The sequence below is a fragment of the Eumetopias jubatus genome, unplaced genomic scaffold (genome assembly GCF_037043125.1).
Source record: "Eumetopias jubatus isolate StellerSeaLion01/CBP00866 unplaced genomic scaffold, mEumJub1_p1.0 scaffold_15, whole genome shotgun sequence".
In the NCBI taxonomy this organism is placed as follows: Eukaryota; Metazoa; Chordata; class Mammalia; order Carnivora; family Otariidae; genus Eumetopias; species Eumetopias jubatus.
The window spans coordinates 63850247-63873939 of NW_028274821.1; the positions used below are offsets into that span (position 1 = coordinate 63850247).

General features: G+C 37.2%; 1 protein-coding gene across 1 annotated transcript in view; it reads right to left on the reverse strand.

Moving 5' to 3' along the window:
* Window positions 1–23693, reverse strand: part of TEX10 (testis expressed 10) — a 54414-nt gene that overhangs the window by 25360 nt on the left and 5361 nt on the right. The window contains exons 3-9 of the mRNA XM_028108726.2: window positions 21966–22678; window positions 21335–21578; window positions 15424–15536; window positions 6985–7223; window positions 6119–6254; window positions 4275–4450; window positions 2821–2998 (exon numbers count right to left, since the gene is read on the reverse strand). Of these exons, the coding sequence (XP_027964527.1) occupies window positions 2821–2998; window positions 4275–4450; window positions 6119–6254; window positions 6985–7223; window positions 15424–15536; window positions 21335–21578; window positions 21966–22678 (1799 nt within the window). The remainder of the gene's footprint in view (window positions 1–2820; window positions 2999–4274; window positions 4451–6118; window positions 6255–6984; window positions 7224–15423; window positions 15537–21334; window positions 21579–21965; window positions 22679–23693) is intronic.

The window sequence follows — 23693 nt, forward strand, 5'->3', positions numbered from 1 at the left end:
GAAAGGAAAACATGGGAAACTAATAAATGCTTAAAATACTTAGAAATAAGACCAAGTCGTTCTCTAATGCACGTGCACACAGAAATGTAACACTGAATTTTCACATATAAACATGTTGCAGATAGCTCTCTTTTGCTAAAAGAAAAGGTTATCATCAGTTATGAATCACACTTTAGGTGACTAGATTCCAACATATGTCCTATACTGGTAAGAAGAGACTGTCAAAGAAGCTAAAAAAGTCTATAAGCTACTCCTACTTAACTGGGCTAGATTTTTATGTATAAGAAACCACAAGAAAGTCAGTCTTTAAATTCTTTAGGTACAGCCTAGATTTCAATTTCTGCCTAAAACCATATTAGACCCTGTCCATGAGCCACAATCAGTAATAAACACTACTGAATACTAAAAATATTATGCCTGGGGTGCCTGGGTGGCTCCACTGGTTAAGCTTCTGCCTTTGGCTCAGGTCGTGATCTCAGGGTCCTAGGATCGAGCCCCTCCATCGGGCTCCCTGCTTGCCCGGAGCCTGCTTTTCCCTCTCCTTCTGCCCCTCCCTCTACTTGTGCTCTCTCCTGCTCTCTCTCTCTCTCATGAACAAATAAAATCTTTAGGAATGTCTGGGTGGCTCAGTCGACTAAGCATCTGTCTTTGGCTCAGATCATGATCCCAGTCCTGGGACAGAGTCCCACATCGGGCTCCTTGTTCAGTGGAGAGCCTGCTTCTCCCTCTGCCTGCGCTCCCCCTGCTTTGTGCACGCTCTGACAAATAAGTAAAAAAAAAATCTTTAAAAAAAAATCTTTTAAAAATAAAAAATAGGGCGCCTGGGTGGCTCAGTTGGTTAAACGGCTGCCTTCGGCTCAGGTCATGATCCTGGAGTCCCGGGATCGAGTCCCACATCGGGCTTCCTGCTCAGTGGGGAGTCTGCTTCTCCCTCTGACCCACTTCCCTCTCGTGCTATCTCTTATTCTCTCTCTCTCAAATAAAATAAAATCTTAAAAATAATAAAAATAATAAAAATAAAAAATAAATAAGTAGAAATAAAAATATTATTCCTAAAATACAAACACAAGGTGTTTAAGGATACTTTGAACACTTGCAATATGAAACACTATTAATTGGTTATAAAACATTTTAGAGTAGGGGTGCCTGGGTGGCTCAGTCGGTTAAGCATCTCCCTTCAGCTTGGGTCATGATCCCAGGGTCCTGGGATCAAGTCTCCCATGAGGCTCCCTGCTCAGTGGGGTGTCTGCTTCTCCCTTTCCCCCTCCCCCCTGCTCGTGCGTGTGCACGCTCTCTCTGATAAATAGTAAATGTCTAGTAATCTAAAAAAAAGAACTTTAAGAGTAAAATGATACAGCTACTGTGGAATACAGTACAGAAATTCCTCGAAAAATTAGAGAATTACCATGTAATCCAGCAATTCCACTTCTGGGTATATAGCCAAAAGAATTAAAAGCAAGGACTCAAACAAGTTATTTGTACACCAATGTTCAAAGCAGCATTATTCACAACAGCCCAAAGACGGAAACAACCAAGTGTCCATCCACAGATAAACAAAATGTAGTATATACATATAACGGAACATTAAGTCAGCCTTTTTTTTTTTTTTAAGATTTTATTTACTTATTTGACAGAGATAGCCAGAGCAGGAACACAAGCAGCAGGTGTGGGGGAGGGAGAAGCAAGCTTCCCGCCGAGCAGGGAGCCTGATGCAGGACTCAATCCCAGGACCCTGGGATCATGACCTGAGCCGAAGGCAGATGCCTAACGACTGAACCACCCAGGCACCCCTAAGTCAGCCTTTAAAAGGAAATTTTGATACATGATACAACATGAATGAACCTTGAAGAGTTATGCTGAGTGAAATAAGCAAGACACAAAAGGACAAATATTGTGTGATTCCACTTATATGAGGTACCTAGAATAATCAAAAGCATGAAGATAGAATAGTGGTTACTAAAGGGCTGGGGGTAGGGGGAATGAGGAGTTATTGTTTAATGCATGCAGAGTTTCAGTTTGGAATGATGAAAAAGTTCTGGAGATGAGGGCGGCTGGGTGGCTCAGTCAGTTGAGCATCTGCCTTCGGCTCAGATCGTGATCCCAGGGTCCTGGGATTGAGTCCCGCACTGGGCTCCTGCTCAGTGGGGAGCCTGCTTCTCCCTCTCCCTCTGCTGCTCCCCCTGCTTGTGCCTTCTCTCACTCTCTCTCCTGTTCTCTATCAAATAAATAAATAAAATCTTAAAAAAAAAAATTCGGAGATGGACAGTGGTGCTAGTTGCACAACAATGTGAAAATACTTGATGCCACTGTACAGTTTTAATTGTATACTTAAAACTGGTCAAAAGGGTTAAGTTTTACATTATGTATATTCAACCACACACACACACACAAAGAGATTTCAAGTGATTTCTTGTCTGAGTCCACAAATGTATGTATTTCACCAGCTACATTAAATCTGTAGGTCCCTGAAAAGAAGGTATCACAATTCCATAAAACAGAAGGATTTAAGCACAGTACTCTCATGTGCCACTGAACCCTTACTTCATGCTTTTGATAATTTCAAATCTGTATAAATCTATACAAATATAATTATAGACAACTTCTATCTATACAAATCACTAAAAAACTTGAAACAGTCTTACTTTGGTGAGCTTACTCTAACTAGCAGTAATATCAACAGCTTTAATTGTTGAATTAAGAGCAAATGAAGTTAGTAGCCGTATGTAACCTTAAAAGTGTTCTGTAGTTTATATATTGCCAGTAAAAGGCATAGGGAAAAAAGACTATATACTTCAAATACAGCTCACTTGAGAATGCTACCTCATGTGCAGTATCCCAATGAGCATGGCAGCCAAACTTGAACTGAGTCTTCCCATAATACAGCAACGACTTAACCGAGAAAGTAAATCAGCAGGCAGAGTGGGTAGAAAATATACAAGCTGGACCAAACGCTGCTGAGACTCTGCTGGGAGAACCACCACAGTGCCTTCTTGTGGATCTAGTGGGGTAGGTACACATATTAAATTCATAAAAGATGAATTTATAAAGATATAAAAGATATACAGAGGTTAAATCAATAAAGCAGATGTTAAACTGAGTTCCAATGTGTCAACTACATAAAAAAAGTTTTATCATAAAGTGTATGTTTAAACTATTTTCTAAAGTAAAAGAATGAACATAATCATTATTTTAAGATATATTTAACACTGTAATAATTCCATAATATCATCCAAGTGTCAGTTTGAAATAACTTTGATAAGGGTAAAGGGATTGAACACAAAGTAAAACAGTAAAAAACAAGCACTTCTGCTAAACAGTGACAGTTACAATATCAACCTAACTTAAAGCAAAAGATAATACATACAAACAATACTGAAAAAAAAGACTTAAAAATATAACCCCAAAAAGGTGGAAGCAAACCAAATGTCCATCACTTAATGAACGGATAAATATAAGTGAAAGATCCATATAATGGAATACTAGTACTCAGCAATAAAAAAAAAAAGTTCAGATACATGCACACTATAGCATGCATGAATGCTGAAAACAGTACATTAAATAAAAATAGCCAGATTCAAAAGGCCCCATATTATAATATTCCATTTATAACAAATGTTCAAAATAGGCAAATCCATAGAGACAGAAAAGTAAATGTGTGTGCCAGAAGCTGGGAAGGACTACTAATGGGTATAGTTTCTTTCTGGGGTAATAAAAATATTCTGGAATCAGACAGATTGCACAACTTTGGGAATATGTTAAAAACACTAAAATGTACATTGTAAAATGGCAAATTTTATGGTATGTGAACTACATCTCAATAATAAATTAAATATACGTATATATCCTGGTATGCTCTTATTGGTATTTTTGCTTAAAATGTGAAATACTTCCAGAGATGAATAAAAAAAATATAAATACATGGAAGTCATACAAGATATCCATTATGATTATGTAATTTGCTGCCAAAGCTTCAAAGGAATTTTTAAAAAATTCCTGATCAGTTTTGAATTTGTGAACAGCAGGTGGCTAAAAAAACAATTTAAGAATCCAAGAAGCATCTACAACCACTAAACCTTCTAAAACTATCCTAATAAAAAATATTTACTATTGAAAATGAATTTACTGTTTAAAATTTTATTTTGTTTTGGCAATTTAACCATGGTATAACCAATTTATAATAATTTAAAGGAAAGGCAAACCTAAAGCGTTCTCCTTAGAAACTTACTTCCTAAATCAGGGTAGATCAATGGCTACCTACACAGTTAAACTCTTACCATAGATTCGCAGAGCAGAAGCTTGTAAACTTTTTAGTAACTCTCTATTTGCTCGTGCTGCCGCAGTATGGATGATATCAATAAGCTGTGTTGAGAGGTCAGGATTTCGGGAACCAAGGTGAGCAAGCTGCAATGGTAAACCAGCCAGCCAACGGGATAACACCTTACTACGATATCTAAGAAACACCAAATTAGAAAAAAATAGAATTTAATTTCCAAAGACAAGGAAAGTTTAAACAAAAAAAATTTTTTTAACCTAAATATACCACAGACTAACAAATCATCTACCAAGAACACATGTACTCATTTAAACATTTGAGGCCTCTAAGAATGGCAGCATCGTTTATTTAGCTACAGCATTTTCCAGAGTTTTACCCACTAAATTAAAAAGACCATGTAATTTGGGGCACTACAGTCTAAATTGTATGTTTATCTTAAAAAACACAGACGCTAATACTCTTTGTACTATTTATCTTAATTGTTAGCTATTATACTAGATTAACTCATTGATGCATTCAATAAACGGTGCTCCCAGACTAAATGGCTTTGAACCTGTTATTTTAGTTCTTCAGTACACAGCTGACCCTTGAACAACATGGGTTTGAACGGCGTGGCTCCACTTACAAGCAGTTTTTTTTTTTTTTAATAAATATATTGGAAAATTTTTTGGAGAACTGCAACAATTTGAAAACCTCACAAAGTGCATAGCCTAGAAATACTGAAAATATTATATTCTTCTTAGAAGTTAGGGTGTAACTTTTAAGAATATATGTAACATAAAATTACACCTAAGAAGTTAGATGTAATTTTAAGACTATAATATATGTAACATAAAATATGTGTGTAACAACTGTTATTATCGGTAAGGCTTCTAGTCAACAGTAGGCTATTAGTAAAGTTTTGGGGCAGTCAAAAGTTACACACAGATTTTTGACTGTGCGCCAGGGGGTAGGGGAAGTGGGGGTATGTGTCAGTGTGCCTAACCCCCACATTGTTCCAAGGGTCAACTGTACTTGTACCTGGTAAAGCTCCAATGTCTCTTTACTCAGGTAACAGAATCACTTTTGCTGCACACCTCAAGAGCTTAATGATTTAAGCATGACCTTTTTGTCACACAGACCTGAACTTAAGTCCCAGCTCTGTTTCCCATTAGTTATAGGACACTCACCAACTTATTTAACCTAAGCTTCAGTTTCCTCCTATAAAACGAAAGTAACAGTACCTACACCTCATAATAGGAGTACGAGATTTAGATAAATTATGAAAAGCACCTGGTTTGTACTAAAGACTCAAATGTTTCAACAACTACCTATGGATGCTGAGGTATCCCCAACCCTTATCTTCTGCCTAAACATATCTTCCTATCTGAAATGTACCTCAAACTCACATCAAAAAATTCCTTAATTCTACTCTTTGTGTTGTCTGTCTCCCTTGATAGCACCAAACTAAGCCAGAAACATTCTCATCTTCTATTGTCCTCATTCTTATACCATATAACCCAATGTAATTAAGGGCTAGTGGTTCAGCCTCCATAATTTTTATGGAAAGCAAAAGAAAAGGCTGAGGCTGCTACAGGTTATTCCAACTGTCCTTAAGATATTAAGTGGACAAGTGGAAATACAAGCTCAAAGAGGCTTTTATCTGCTTGGTTATATACAAAAAGATTACTGGCACCATTATATATGCTTCTTTATACAATTTTATATCTTTTCTTACATACAACCAAACAAGATAAAAAGTGAACTCCTCCAAAGATTTTATCACTCTTTTGTCCTATTTAAATAGACTTAAAAAAAAAAAAAAAAACCACAAGAAAAAGAAAGGCAAAATAAATGAAACTTTACCTGACTCTGTAAGATCTCAGTTCTTCTTTCTGATAGATTTTACTGAAAAACTTCAGTAACAAAGTCCGAACTGGGAGGAGAAGGCCTCTCTGCTGATACAATGTATAAACTGCCTTGATGAGAGACTCTGTAGCCTCTAAAAACAAAAACAATTTCATATGAAGCAAAAATATTTCTTCACCAGCTCTAATTCCTCTAAAAGCACAGAAGCACTTTACTTTGTTCCTATGACAAGACAGATCTTAGTCACAAACTGGTAACTACCACTGAAGTCCTGTAGCAATGACCTACCATAAAAGTCAAACCAACCAGAGATTACAGTATAAATTTTCCTAAGGGACAACAAACCTATGTAGTGATGACAACCAGGCTATTAGAAAGATGAATAAGATGGGAACCAAACAGGAAAGCTTTGTTTCTGAATGAAAAGAATTAGTAAGTCACACTAAAAAAGAACTTAATGTGACATAACTTCAGGCTAGAACAAAGGTAGAGGATTCATTCTACATGGATAAAAGGGAAAAGTGCTCAATTTATAATCAAACTAGATCAGGAAAGGGTATTTCTTGGGCTCAATGGCATTTCCTCTTAATAATACCTATCTTATTTTACTCAAGTCTGTAATCTACTAGAAATGTTACCATATTGCTTCAGAGTGGACCTACTCACTGAGAAAGAGATTCTCTGGGCCATAAAAAACTTCAGTGTTCAAGTAGATAGTCCTTTATAATTATACAAGCTACCTTTTATGGCTTGAATGTAATTAACCTAACTCACGGAACGTCTGAAAGTCATTAATTCAAAGCTAGACCCTAAGAGCACGCATAAGAGTTCCTCCCTTAAGAAGACAAAGCAGTAACACCTACCTCTGTTGGGTTGTATCTGCATTAATCTCCATGATACCCCAAGCAATCTGTTCAGCTGCTTACTATTTAGCCTAAAGCCATCTTCAAGGGTCTCTGTCACAAATTTCCTTATCATTTCTATCCAATTGGAATCCTTCTGCAAAGTTGAGGCATTTGCCAGGGAGACCATGATATCAGACAGTGTTAAATTCAGTAATAGATGATCTACATTATTGGAGAGAATCGTGCAATGCTTGATGCTAAAAATAAACAAAAGACACACACATCTATAAAGTGTTATATCTACCATGCCTACTTCACTTAGAATACTTAAAATAATCTAACAATGGGTCAAAATATTTCCTTCTAAAATAAACTGCCAAGACGACAGGTATAGAGGCAAGGTTTAGGCCATCGTTTTATAAATAAACCATTCCTTAAGACTGTTAAGACATGAATTTGTATACTGGTCAGTTCATTACCCAAGTTCCTCTTCACACAAAAAGTAAAGGCCCTTGTAACAATGCTTGGTAATCCTAAACGTAATTTGGAGATAAGACTTGAGAACCTCAACATGCTTAAAGATTTTTTTTTAAAGCAAATACTTATACTTGGATGTAGGTCACAGTAGATCTTGACTCTGCTTCTAACTCACCACATAATCACTAATTTCTCCTGGCCACAATTTCCATATGTGTGACATAAGGAGACTGGTCCAGATAAGCACTGTTCTGAAACAACTTACACGATACACATATTAAAATCATTTTTTTCTAGCCAAATAAAACACATTTCTTTCAAAGCTTCAAAGAAATTTCAAAAAAGAAATCTCAAAAAAAAAATCTCAAATAAATACTTTCAATAAAAACAAATTGCAATACAGAATATAAATACCTATTTCAGACTATGGCATATTCAACAGCAAAGCCTATTTATTTCAGGTTTCAAAAAATGTAAAGTTAATTAAAATAAAAAATCTGACCAATTTTAAAGGAAAAGGTTAATCCTAGATCAAGCATGAGCAAGGACACAGTAGTGAAGAACCAAGAATGCATGGGAAGGGAAATAAAAGAAATCTGGTGCTATCAGAGCATCAAATGTAGGGTTAGGAATAACCTATGAGCCTGGAAAGGTAAAATGGAACCAGATTACAAAGAGTCAGGGAAGCTAAGGGCACTAAAATTAATTCTACAACCACATGAGTAACATGGTTGAAAACTTATTTCAGATGGGTGATTTGTGGAGACAGAAAATGAAAAATGAGTTACAAGACTATAAACAAAGAAGCAGGGGCACTTGGGTGGCTCAGATGGTTAAGTGTCTGCCTTCTGTGCAGGTCATGATCTCCAGGTCCTGGGACTGAGCCCCACGTTGGGTTCCCTGCTCAGCGGGGAGAGTCTGCTTCTCCCTCTCCCTCTGCCTCTCCCCTCACTAGTGCTCTCTCTCTCAAATGAATAAATAAAATCTTAAAAAACAAACAAACAAAAACAAAGAAGCAGTTATTTGGCTACTGTAGCAATCCAGGCAAGACATGATCCCAAGAACCAAGGTCAATGTTGGGTATGGACTGGGAGAAGGCAGGACAATTTAGGAAGAATAAAAATTAGCTGGATTTGGGGCGCCTGGATGGCTCAGTTGGTTAAGCGACTGCCTTCGACTCAGATCATGATCCTGGAATCCCAGGATTGAGTCCCACACATCAGGCTCCCTGCTCAGCGGGGAGTCAGTCAGCTTCTCCCTCTGACCCTCCCCCTCTCATGTGCTTGCTCTCTCTCTCAAATAAACAAAATCTTTTCAAAAAAATTAGCTGGATTTGAAGTTTAAGTGTATACATGTATATGAGTTTGGGGATGGTGGGAATTGGAGGAATCAAAAGTTCTAGCATTGGTGACTGGATTAATGAAGGAGCAGAGATCCAGAAAATATTACTTTTGATATGTGGAGCTTATAGTGTCTCTGGTATAATTCCAGGCAGAGATAGCCAACAGACAACTCAAAGTACAAGTCTGACACCAGAAGGAGAAGTCCAAGCTATTTAATGAAAATTACTCACATGACCACTCCTAGCTGCAAAAGAAGCAGGAAATCCAGTTATTTTGTATAGTCCTATTCCTAGCTAAACACTGGAATTTAAGAAAGGAATGAATGAGAATGGGACAGATAACTAGCAGTCTACACACCACAAACCCAAATTACTACAAGGTTTTTTGCCAAACAGCCCAGTGTCCAAAACCAAAGCACATTTTAACATTAACTAGACCACACAAAAACTTAACTGCCACATTTCTTCAGAAGTAGAGCTTATACCAAGATCTACCCTAGGTTTATCTCAAGCAGCATAATCTATTACTGTGTAGAAGTTCTCAATGGACACTTCAAACTTGGGAGAATTCAATCTGCTCATCCAATACTTTATACAAATTTTTAAGGACTAAATATGCCAACCATCAATTCTATGAGGGAAGCAGGTTAACGGGGATACTCCAATTTTCAGTAATAATAATGCAGGTAATTAGAACTAATCCCCTTCCTGAAAACAACATTAAAACTAGATGAAATCATTTTTAAAAACCTCAGAGCTAAGAAGATAATGAACATTTTACTGGGTTCCAAAATCTATGAAAAAAAAGCAAGATACTAGCACTCAAGGCTTTGTCCTTAGGGTAAATGCCAATTCCAAAGAAAAAGCTGCAAAACGGATGTAACCTTTTAGTGGCCTCACAGGGAAAAATCAGAACCCAGGGCCTGCCAAACATGGGGACTTTCATATATTTCATATATTATCCTGGGTAAAGGTGAACTGGAAATATAAACAGCTCTTAGATAAAACTTAATTACAATTTTGCTCTATACCAGTGGTTTAAATAATTCCTCACAACTAGCTCTACAGATTCAACACAATTCAAATCAAAATCCCAGCATTCTATTTGTAGTCGTCAATAAATTGGTTCTGAAGTTTATATGGAAAGGCAAAAGACCTAAAATGCCCAACCCAAGACTGAGGCAGAACAAAGCTGGAGGATTCATCCCAATTTCAAGAGTTACTATACAACTACAGTAATCAAGACATCATGGAATTGGTAAAAGAACAGACACATATAGGTTAATGGAACAGGGCGCCTGGGTGGCTCAGTCAGTTAAGCGTCTGCCTTCGGCTCAGGTCATGATCCCGGGGTCCTGGGATAGAGTCCCGCATCGGGCTCCCTGCTCTGTGGGGAGCCTGCTTGTTCCTCTCCTCCCCACTTGTGCTCTCTCACTATCTCTGTCTCTCTCTCTCAAATAAATAAAATAAAAAAAAAATAAAAAATTTAGGTTAATGGAACAAAGAGCTCCAAAAAGACCCACAAAAATCTAATCAACTATCTCTAAGAAAAGAGCAAAACCAATTCAACGGAGAAAGGATAGTCTTTTCAACAAACGGTGCTGGGAGCAAATGGACAGAAATTATACAAATGAAAAACAAAAACTCAGAGGATTTGTATCTGAGCTCAGTTGAACAAAGCTTAATAATTAAAAGCTCGCAAGTATGAGGTTAAAAAAAAAAAATAGAAGATTCAGTAAGTAGGTCTAACATATGTTTAATCAGTCTTTACCAGAAAGGAAAAAAATGGGACTGCAGTAATGTTTTTAAAGCTAAACAGAATTTATCAGATCTGTTTAAAGACATTTCATTCGAGATTTAAGATCTCGTATTTAAGAAGTTCACTGAATCCCAAGGAGAATAAAAAAATTAAAAAAACAAAAAACAAAAAACAAAAAACACCCACCTGGATATATCATTGTGAAACTGCAGAAAATAAAAAGAAAAATCATGGGGAGTGGAAACAGGAATTTTGTAAAGTAACAACAGTTAGACTCATAGCTGACTTCTTAATAGAGCAATGAAAATCAGCAGACAGTAAAGTCAGTGTGCTCAAAGAAGAAAACTGCCAAACCTAGAGTATTACACTCTGCTAAAACACTCTTTAGAAATGAAGAAAAAATATTATTTTTAGACAAAACAAAACATAACCTCCAGCAGATTCTAAATGATCCCAGATGGATGGAAACAGATATATGAAAAAATGAGCAAAAAAATAGAAAATACAAGAAAAAAACTCAGGTGGTGGATACAAGTTCTCCAAAATGCTAATTTTTGATGGAAAGCTCAAATGTTATCACTGGCACAAATACTGTCAGTTGTTTTCTTGGAATTGATAGGCTCTTTGTTCATTTTGAGAAAATAATTGCCAAATACCCAAGTCTGAATAACCATAGTTTGTCTGTCATTCTTTCAAGTTAAAATTGTGCCTGTCACAGAAAAGTACTCACAAGTAGAATAATCACAAAAATGTATTTCTTGAGACAAACATCATCCTGTATATGCAGCCAAAATATTTTACCCCAGTTCCATTTCATCACACTGAATATGGAAAGGAAAAAAAAAGTGTTCTCAAGGGTCATGACTTAATAAAATTAGTAATTTTTACTGCTTCATTAAGGACCTTTTTATGTGAAAGTGGCTCTGGCTTGTTCTTTTAAACTGTGAGTGCACAGTGATGAAGAATACAATGTTTTACTAGTACAGTTTGGTGCCACTGCCTTAGTTGATGCTAAGATACTGGCAGTTTTACCCACCACTGCTTTTGTACCATCGGTGTAAATGTCAGAAAAATCAAAAAGGCAAATAATGTCTTAATATAATTGTAAAAATAGTTCTAACTTTATAGACCCAGAGGTCACAGACCACCCTTTGAAAACTGCTTCTTAGATAAATGACTTAAGAGTAAGCCAGCTAACTATAACTGTCTCACAATAGCAACAATGGTCTACTGTTTATAGGATATCCCAGTAAGCTTCCCTCCCCAATACCCAACCTAATTTGTTCTGTTTCTTTATCTTAAGGTTCTCCCAAAGTAATACCCGTCCCTAAGAATTTCAGATTTTGAAAAAGAAAAAAAAAGAAAAAAGAATTTCAGATTCTGGATTTTCAGTGGCATCCTTATTTAAACCAGTTAGGAAAATTTTCTATATACAACACATCCAACAAACTTCCTTTTTACCAAATAAACTTTACACTGTTCCAGATGATCTTTTCTTTTGCCCTTAACAAAGAAACTTTAGGAAACTCAAATTTCTTCTACAGATGAAACTGCAAGTCAATTTCCTTTTGAAGTCGGCCTTCTTATGTACGCAATTCCTGCCACACTCTTTCTCTGGGCCCTATTCTGTCCTTATTTTCCCACAGAGAAATCTATTTGCTAGTAATTTTTTTCTAAAATTTAATCATTCACATACTGTCTGAATATTTACTATGTTTCTTTAACATAGCTCACTTTTTAAAGACAAACAGAATTTCTAAAAGAAACCTCTGTCAATACCATAAGCAGAAAACCAATCTTTCCTAATACATTTTGCAATAAATTCCCAACAACGCAACCAGCACTTAATGAACCTCAACTTGCCAAATCAAAGCTCTCCATTAACTCTCTAAAAATAAACTAATTTTCCCAGCATAACAGTAAATCTTCCCAACTAGCAGACTACTGTTGTCAGCAGTGAACTTCTGCTCTCACAAACTGATTTGTAGGCCAAAGGCAAGACTTAACTGTATTTTAAACAGAAAGATTCAGGGCCCCCAACAGAAGACAAGACACAGCTTTCATGACACAAGAGAAGTCATTTTAGGTCCCCAGCTATTTTCCTATTTTCCCTGATCAACACCCCACTGGCTCTACTAGCTGAAGCACACCTCTTACAGCACATCCCAGGAGGTGTCAAAATTACAAAGAAATATAAAAACCTCAGTAGTTAAGGATTTTAAGGGAACTAGAGGAATGCAAAATCTAACAGGCCAGTAAATAGGCTAACCGTAACAAACAATAAATCAGTGGTGAAACTCCCAGTGCTGTTTTCAAAAGTAAGCAAGGCCCTGCATTCCTTACCTAAGATAAGGAGCTCAAGACCCCATCCAGTTTATACCCTAAGAGCTTGCCCAAAGCCCCTTCCCCTGACAGTTACCTCTGCTTCATTATAATGTTAAAAGTCTCCACCCCAGGAGGGACACAAGGTTCAGAACATAGCATGCATGTACAGGCATGCTTCCTAATAATGTCTGCACAAACTTATGCCTGCCTTTACATGTGATGACAAAGCTCCCCTTTCTGAATATTCATCCTAAACCCTAAATAAAAAGAACGCACTCACCCATACTCAGGGAGTCAAGGCTTTGGAAGTTATTCCCCATGCTCCTTATTTGCAGCAAATAGGTTCTGTTGTGTGACAACTCCACCTGGTGTAATCTCTGTATGTAACCCACCAAGCAGTGAACTCATATTATTTCGATTACAGTATTTGTTCCCAGTACATATTAGAATTACCTTGTTGGAATAATCACCACATAGATTAATAAATTTTGAGCACAAAAAGAAGTTTTCTTAGGGGCGCGTGGGTGGCTCAGTCCATTAAGCATCTGACTCTTGATTTCAGCTTGGGTCATGAGATCAAGCTCCACATTGGGCTCTGCACTCAAGTGTTTAGTCTGCTTAAGATTCTCCTCCCTCTCTCCAATCTCCCTATGCCCCTCCCCCTGCTCGCTCTCTTTAAAATAAATAAAATCTTTAAAAGAAAAAGAAAGGGGGCACCTGGGTGGCTCAGTCAGTAAAGCATGTGCCTTCAGCTCAAGTTACGATCTCAGGGTCCTGAGACTGAGCCCCGCGTCGGGCTCCCTGTTCAGTGGGGAGCCTGCTTCTCCCTCTCCCATTCCCCCTGCTTATGTTCCCTCTCTTACTGTCTCTCTGTCAAATAAATAAATAATCTTAAGAAAAAAAAAGTTTTCTGAGAGAGGACTACATTTTTTTTAAATGTCAATTATTTCCAATGACAAAATTATAGCCTTTGATATAAATGAAAGAATTGAAAGCAGGGACTCAAATGGACATGTGAAGATCAGTATTATTCACAGTTACCAAAAGGTAGAAACCACCCAAACATCATCCACTGATAGATCAACACATAAACAAAATATGGTATATACACACAACGGACTATTACTTGGCCTCAAAAAGGAAGAAAACTTGGAAGCAACCAAGAGGTCCTTCAGTAAGTGCAAGAATGGATACATAAACTGTGACACATCCATACAATGGAACATTATTTAGCACTTAAAAAGAGTCCTCAAATGATGAAAAAAACATGGGGAAGGGAAGGATGAATCGGCAGATAACAGGATTTTTAGGACAGTGAAACTATCCTATACGATACTAAAATGGTGGATAATTATTATTATATTTGTCAAAAAAAAAAAAAAGCTTCTGCACAGAAAAGGCAACAACCAACAAAACTAAAAAGCAACCTACAGAATGGGAGAAGATATATGCAAATGACATATCCAATAAAGGGTTAGTATCCACAATATATAAAGAACTGATACAATCAATACCTAAAAAACAAATAATCCAATTAAAAATAGCAGAAAACATGAACAGAAATTTCTCCAAACACATCCAGATGGCCAACAAGCACACGAAAAGATGCTCAACATCACTCATTGTCAGGGAAATGCAAGCCAAAACTACAATGAGTATCACCTCACACCTGTCAGAATGGCTAAAATCAAAAACACAAGAAACAGGTGCTCATGAGGATGTAGGAAAAAAGGAGCACCCATGCACTGTTGGTGGGAATGCAAGCTGGTGCAGTCACTACAGAAGACAGTATGGAGGTTCCTGAAAAACTTAAAACTAGAACTACCCCACGATCCTGAAATCACACTACTGGATATTTACACCAAAAATACAAAAGAACTAATTCAAAAGGATACACACACCCCATGTTAACAATTATTTACAATAGCCAAACTATGGAAGCGGTCCATCGATAAATGAATGGATAAAGTGGTTTTAAGAAACCACTTTATAGAAACACAAGCCCACCTCAAGAAGAAAATTTTATTAGATAACTTGTTTTTACATTTATTTGCTCTCACTTGAGGTAAACATTTTAAAGTTTCCAGGCTTACAGTTTTAAACTCCATCTTCTAATCCATAAACCTTTGTTTTTTCTCCAATTATTCCTCTTCCTGATACTGATATTAGTTTCATTACCAGTTTCCTCATACATAAATGATACAACCAGATGACCTTTAAGATACTCTCACTTAGAGATTACATAGTACCCCTCCCAAATAAACTATTCAGGTCAACAAATTTTATTAAATTTATTTACATAATTTGATACCTGATACTCACTTTGCATAAAATATTCACTATATATTTTTAAAAATTAAAAGAAATGAAAATGTTAAGGCTTAAGGTGATTTGTTCAAGATCAGCCACACTACTGCTACTTTTAGTTTTATTTCACAAAATTTAGATATGAACCCCTCACAGTGTAGAAAGTTCCAGTTTAAGGCTAATCATTTTTTAGTAATTTCAGATTAAAAAATGTTTCAAGTCTATACAGTGGAAGGAATCACAATACCTTTTATTTGTCTCTTTCCTTTTATGCTTGGTTATTTCTTTTAAGGCATATGGAAAATGACTCATAAAATGGTGTTTGAAATCAATAAGATAATTCTTTCGAAGCCACGACTCCTATTAAAATAAGCGAGTATTAGAAAATCTGTAAGAAACAATTATTTAAAATAATCAAATTTAAGCAGAAATTGACTACTTGTTAATATTCAACTATAAATTTACTGTTATAATACAACTTTTGTTCATGATAGAAGATGTAAATAAATTTTAAGATCAGAATAAAATATTAGGGCAACCAATTCTCACCCATAGATCTTTTTGGTGCTTAGTAATTATCTTTACTTGCATTTTATCTACTGTTTAAGAGAATAAAAAGGGAGAAAATAAGATGTAAGAAAATTCTTAATCTGAACCACTAATGCAATATATATAAAAAATATATATATAAAATATATCAGAAAGTCTTCTACCTAATGTTCTATTTATACAATAACTATATCCCAGGAATTCTATTATTTCCAATTAAACATATTTAACATTGTCACGAAGCAATGCACTTCTCTAAAATTCTTGCAGTATTCATGAATGTCTTTCTCTCCTACTTAAAACATTAATTCCAGATCACAACACTCTTATTTCCTCCTATTCAGAGAACCAACCATTCCATTTTGCCAGGGATTGAAGGGTTTCTTGGGATGTGGGACTTGAGGTATTTAAAATAGCTGGTCACCCAACAGCTCCTTAGTATCCTTTTCTGGATTCTTCTCTTTATGCTAATCTATAATTGTATACTCAACATGTTCTTTTGGACTTCTAACAAGCATCTTAAATTTAACATGAAAAGAGGTGCCTGGGTGGTACAGTCCATTAAGCTCCCAACTCTTGGTTTTGGCTCAAGTTATGATCTCATGGGTCATGGGACTGAACCCCGTGTTAGGTTCCGCACTCAGTAGGGAGTCTGCTTAGGTTTCTCTCTCTGTCCCCTCCTCACCCCTGCCCCCCATGCCCTCTCTAAAATAAACAAACAGGTCTTAAAAAAAATTTAACATGAATAAACTCAACTCTCACCACCAGCAGTCACACTGTCATTTGGACCGTAACACAGGATTATCCTTGCTTCTCTTTCCTTCACTATGGACATCAGCAGTCCCACTGGCTTTATCAGAATCCAGGTGCTTCTCATAGCTTCAATCACTAGTTACCATTCTACTCCAATCAACCATTTTACGTAGATTATTGCAATAGCCTCCCAGCTGGTCTCCCTACTTTTCCTGCTGCCCTCAAAAGTCAATTCTCTGCATAGCAGCCAGGGTGATCTTTTAAAAACATAAATCTTGCTTCAAAATAATACATGAAGGGAGAAACAAAATAAGTGTATATATTGTAGGGCAGGACTGGTCATCCATAGGATGGATGGTGTGAGGTTGGGCCATACAGTTCGGCTAGAGCTAGGTGCTGACCACAGGGAAGTTCACTAGTGTTCTATTTGCAAATTCAACATATTAAAGTTAAATACACATAATTCAGATCATGCCACTTCCCTGCTGAAAACCCTCCATTGTCTTTTCATCACACTCAGGTTAAAATCCAAACTTGTTACCATGGCCATAGGGTCCTACATGATCTGGCCACTGTCACTTTTTCTCACTCATCTTCTACCATTCTCCTAGTACCTCACTTGCACAGGCTTTCCTGCCATTCCTCAAATATGTCAATCTGCTCTCACTTTCAGGGGCTTTACACCTGATAGTCCCTATTGGAAGACTGGAAAGCCTGAAAGGTTCTTCCCACAGATCTTTACAAGACTTGCTCCTTTAACTTCACCAGTGCCATTCAAAAGTCATGAAAACATTTCCTGGCCACCTATTTAAAATAGCTCCCCCTCAGTCTGTTCAAGCACTTGTCCTCTCTTTACCCTGCTTTACTTTCATCTTTCTTCTTAGCACTGACATTATATATTTGTTTACATCCATCAACCCCACCAGAAGGTAAGTACTATGAGGGCAAGCAACCCTGCAATGATGGAATTTTCTTCATCTGTGTTGTCTAATACAGCAGCCACTAGCCACATGTACCTACATGAGCACTTCAAATGTGGCTAGTATGACTGAGGAATTGAATTTTAATTAACTTAAATAGCCACATTTATTGATGCTCAACAAATCCTCGATGCATGATTGCATCTGACCGTTCTTCACAAATTCTAATCCTCATGGGGAAAAGACATCAGCAATGAGACACATAAAGGTTGCATTACAATATAAAACTAAGATATAACACAATTTCTGTAATAATTATAATACTGACCCTGAGGCTATTAATACAAGACCCCAAAGACCCCAAAACCCAAGTAAATTAAAAAGTTAATGTTAAATTGTATTTCATTTTTAAAACTATAGATTAAGGATACACACAGTGTACCAGAAATAAGCAACCTCAGTAAGGACGAGTATTCAACCACTGCAAATACGATTTAATGTACCTTGAGATTTCTTTTTAAAACAAAGATCAGAGAGTTCAGACTTTTTTTTCCCCCCTAAAGATTTTATTTTTTATTTGACAGAGAGATAGCGAGAGCAGGAACACAAGCAGGGGGGGCACGGGAGAGGGAGAAGCAGGCTCCCCGCTGAGCAGGGAGCCCAATGTGGGTCTCGATCCCAGAACCCTGGGATCTGACCTGAGCCGAAGGCAGACACCTAACGACTGAGCCACCCAGGCACCCCCAGAGAGTTCAGATTTCTAAAAAGGCTTTAAAAAAACACTATTTAGGTAGAAACGAGATTTTTCAACTGTGCAGCAAATAAACACATTTAGCAAAACCTAAAAGCAAACAGTTATCCTAAGACTGTGCCTAATTTAGGTGCCAATTTATCAACAGAAGACCTATACATTTTCTGAGAGAAGAGCTACAATCCAGCTTGTGGGACACAATTTGCATTTAAGGCCAAGGAATGCCATTTCATCCCTCCTTTAAAGTTTGAGCTGTTACAGGTCACAAAATATTAACTACTATTATTAACTACTAAGCTATAACTGAAGGTGAGAGAGGGGAACAGTGAGAATGGTAATGAAAAATAAATTATTGCATTTTAATGTCACCTTGTACAACTCACATACGTATTTATACTTTGTCTCTAAAATAATGGATATCCAGTTATTACAGTTCAACATAACCCATTTGCCAAGGTAAATTAGAAAATTCTACCAGTGTATGCTTTTAAATAGTATTTCTATTTGAATTAAACTTCCTTCAGTTCATTTGAATTTTAAACAGTAGCCCAATTTAGTATTCTATGTTGCCTTGAATGGTCTATGCAAAACAGTCTTCTGAACTTAGTGTCCTGCATTAATGAACTGCTAATAAATACCGTCGTATTAGAATAGCATGGAATAGTTCTAAAGCGTACAACTTTAAAAAACCATAAAATTAAGGCAGTGGTTAGGTCTCTTGACAATGTTACCTGAATGACAGTGGATGATATAAAACTAGCATAATTAATGAATTCGCATTTGGTCCTACCATTCTATCTAGTTACAAATACTATTACTAAAGGAATAACAATAATTACTCAGTGTCCATAGGTCACCAAACACCGAAATGCCCAGAATCTTTATTCCTTAGCCTTCTAAAAATGAAGGAAAGACTAGTACTTAAGATTTATGTTAATATCATTACTTTTACTTTCTATCCCAGGTTCATATAAATCCATTCAAGACTGTAAATAACATACACTTTTCTAAAAAGCTGTATGCATTACTACTGTCACTAGCCTACATCACAGATTGCCAAAAAAGACAGTAAGCTGGGCGCCTGGGTGGCTCAGATGGTTAAGCGTCTGCCTTTGGCTCAGGTCATGATCCCAGGGTCCTGGGATCGAGTCCCGCATCGGGCTCCCTGCTAGGCGGGGAGACTGCTTCTCCCTCTGCCTCTGCCTCTCTGACTCTCATGAATAAATAAATTAAAAAAACATTTAAAAAAAAAAAGACAGTAAGCTTTGCTTTCATAAAATTATACATCCTACCCCCAACCCCGATTAATTTCTTGCCAATGTATGCAAATGAATCATGAGACAGGCTCAAAATTGTAGTCAATAAAATGCCATGCTATTTGAAAAAGCAATTCATTTAACAACCCTACAGATGATGGGTAATGGGTTAATAGTGTTAGAGCAAGCTCTTAAAACACATACTTTAGTATGATTCCATGCTTTTCAAGATTATCAAGTACTACTTTTAAGTTAACCCAGTCTTATTTTATACGGCCTATTAGCTTGAAATAAAAAGAATTAAACAAAACCAAAAAACTGCATTGTCAGTTTTGTACATATGTAGGCAACTTCGAAGATTCACACCTGCCTAGTCAAAAGTCCTTGCAGAAATTCTAAAACCCGGATGCTTCGAGCTTTGAAGTATTGTTCCTGCAGCTGCCCTTTTTAAGTATGCTATCATATTAATTTAACACCAATTAATCTCAGAGCTTGTTCTTCCTTACTTGTACCATGGACTATATAGTATATTCTCTATACTACAGCACTTTTAAAAAGCTGCCACCAGGGCGCCTGGGTGGCTCAGTTGGTTAGGCGACTGCCTTGCTCAGGTCATGATCCTGGAGTCCCAGGATCCAGTCCCATGTCAGGCTCCCTGCTGGGCAGGGAGTACGCTTCTCCCTCTGACCCTCCCCCCTCTCTCATGTGCGCTCTCTCTCTCTCTCTCTCTCATTCTATCTCTCAAATAAATAAAATCTTTAAAAAAAACAAAAAAGCTGCCACCATTCAATTCTCCCCCCAAACAGTAGATAAATTTAATCATCACAAAACACGTCTTTTACCATCAGCTTTTCTAATAAAAACTTGCTACAGACTTAAAATCTTAGCTTAATTTCACTAACACCATACCTACAACTACGGCTTACCTACATATAGTAAAGATAACTCTTACAGATGTTTTCTGATCTTATATCCCTTATCAAGAGAAAACAAAAGAGTATGCACTAATCAAGTCTGTATGTAACTTCTCTAAATCATAGTAATTTAAAAACTCAGGGTTGGTTATGAAATCTTCACTGTGGTCCATTTCTGCTAAAATTGGCAAAGTGGCACACACTGGAAGAAAGTACTTAATAAGCAACATTTTTAATCCCATAAAAGGCCTGCCATAAACAATGCATTGTAACAATACTGTGAATTATATGTAATAAAAAGCAAATGAAATCAAGCTCACCAAAAAAAAAAAAAAGAAAGTAATCAAGTTCATTAAGTTAATGCATTTCACAGGGCACCTAGGTGGCTCAGTCGGTTAAGCATCCAACTCTTGATTTCAGCTCAGGTCATGAACTCAGCCCTGCGTTGAGCCCCACGTCAGGCTCCATGCTCAGTGATGAACCTGCCTGAGAGTCCCTCTTTCTCTCCCCTCCACTCCTGCCCTCCCCCCACTCAGCACTCTAAATCAATCAATCAATCAATTCATCAATCTCCCCCCCAAAAAGTTATGCATTTCACTTAAATTAAAAATATTCAGAGAGGGCACCTGGGTGGCTCAGTTGGTTGGGCGACTGCCTTCGGCTCAGGTCACGATCCTGGAGTCCCAGGATCGGGTCCCGCATCAGGTCCCGCATCGGGCTCCCTGCTCTGCGGGGAGTTTGCTTCTCCCTCTGACCCTCCCCCCTCTCATGTGCTCTCTCTCATTCTCGCTCTCTCAAGTAAGTAAGTAAATAAAATCTTGAAAAAAAAAATTTCAGAGAATCTCATAAACTATTTTAACTTGCAGTTTAGGACAAAAGCAAGAAACAAGTTTATAGTCACACCATGGGAATGTTTTTAGAAAATGTATAACCAATTAGCAATAATATACTGTTTTCTAATTTGCCCATTTATGATAAAAGACATTACTAAGAAAATAACCCATTAAGTTCTCACCAATTTATGAGTTTCATCATGTTGTTTAGAGAGTTTCCACAGAAGGGAAATAATATTAAGAACTTGCTGCATAACCTGCAGAGGTTCTCGTTCTATACCATTTCCAATAGAAGCAGCTAGTTGTGGAGGCACAGCTTCAATCCAGCATTCAATTAGCAATGGAATTATTATCTCAATAAATCCTTTCAAGTTTTCAGTAGATGAGAGGCCTTCATCCACACTGCCTAATCCTCCAACCAGGTACCTAGTAAGGAAGGGTAAGAATGAAAAAAAAATTAATGATTAAAAAATATTATTCCTTGTTTAATTTAAAATATTAAGGGTAAAGTACCAGTAAAAATGAAGTTCCCTGAATTGATAATTACATTGATCAAGACTAGTAAGAAAATGAAATTCTAAGATGACAAAGCCAAGAAAAACTATCAAGTTTTACTTCTCTTTTAGGCTTTGCTAGAAATGAATAATTACTTTCAAATGACTCCTCCCATCAGTAAATAAAATCAAATCATGAGTAACTATATGAAAACTATAAAAGACAACTGCATGTCTTCCCACCATTAGCCATCAATGGTCAGCAGTTAAAATTCAATATAGGAAAACTGAGTGTGGACATAACTGAAATCCTTCTTACCGTAGCCTGAACTGTGAACTGACATTTGGCTGTGAACCCCCATTTTCATAAACCTGGATGTGCTGCTGGTCGTTGGCATGTTCTTTCCAGTTGATAAAAATGGAGTTGCTAGTGGCATGGGGATTTTCTTTTTGTTCCTGAAGTCCTTCACTTTCTCTCAACCTACTGGATCCATCTGCCAAGGCCTGAAGGAATTTACTGAGTCTCACTAAGACTTTCAGCCTCCACTGCTGAGAAGTGAGTCTCCGATTAGGATTTACAGAAAGTATCCAGGACTGGGATCTGTCTCTATTTATCAGTCCTTTGGACAGCTGCTGATGAGAAATAAGTTCTACAAAATTCTTAAGCAATATACTGCTACGGCCAGTAATTAAGGCTGGGTACTGTTCCAGCAGAATGTCCAAAACTTTTAAAGAGTCCTCCTGAATTCCTTCAGTAATGTGAGTCATGGCACTAGAGAGATGGGCACTTACCAAAGGAAAAAATGGAGAAATTTGTTCAGCTCGTATTTTGGGGGCCAGGAATTGAAGAAGTTGAACTGCTGCTAATCGTACATTAGCATCTTTATCTGTAAACACAGCAGTCACTTCACTTAATATGTTTGAAAGGTGTGCATCAATTATAAATGGGTACTGAGACAAAAGGTCTTTAAGTCCAAGAAGAGCACTTTGTTTAACCCCAGCATTGTAGTGATGCATCTGTGACAGCAAATCCTAAAAATAAAAATAGAGGATTTAGCTATATATGTATATTATAACATTTTCAAATAAACATGCCTAAAACTAAACTGACACTTCTTGGGGAAACTGCTTCAGTAAGTATTTTCTAAATGTTACCTAGCCTCTACTAAGAACAGAAACATTGTTTTATCTTTAAAATAGATTTAGCTTAGGGGCGCCTGGGTGGCTCAGTCACTTAAGCATCTGCCTTCTGCTCAGGTCATGATCTCAGAATCCTGGGATGGAGCCCCGCATCAGGCTCAGCAGAGAGCCTGCTTCACCCTCTCCCTCTGCCACTCCCCCTGCTTGTGCACGTGCGCTCTAATAAATAAAATCTTTTAAAAAATAAAATAGATTTAGGATGCCTGGGTGGCTCAGCTGGTTAAGCAACTGCCTTCAGCTCAGGTCATGATCCTGGAGTCCCAGGATCGAGTTCCACATTGGGCTCCCTGCTCGGCAGGGAGTCTGCTTCTCCCTCTGACCCTCCCCCCTCTCATGTGCTCTCTCTCTCATTCTTTCAAATAAATAAATAAATAAATCTTTTTTAAAAAATAAAAATAAAATAGATTTAGCTTAATAAAAACATTACATAATTTTCAGTTAGAATTTTCTCTTTTTGAAATTGACCTACAGGAAGGCTTAGGCAGGCTATCATTTAAAGTGACAGCAATCATGATCACTATTTAAAGACCTACTATAGGGGTGCTTGGGTGGCTCAGTTAAGTGTCTGCCTTCGGCCTGGGTTGTGATCCCAGGGTCCAGGGATCAAGCCCCATGTCAGGCCCCCTGCTCAGTGCAAAGTCTGCTTCTCCCTCTCCCTCTCCCCCAGCTTGTGCTCTCTCTCTCTGACTCTCTCAAATAAAATCTTTAAAAAAAATGAAAAATAAAAAAATAAAGACCTACTATGTATCAAACATATGGTAGGTGCATTTATATAATTTAACAGGCCCATTCTGCCTATTTTAAATGGTCTTTCAGGGTGTGTGTGTGTATCCTGAGTATGTGATAA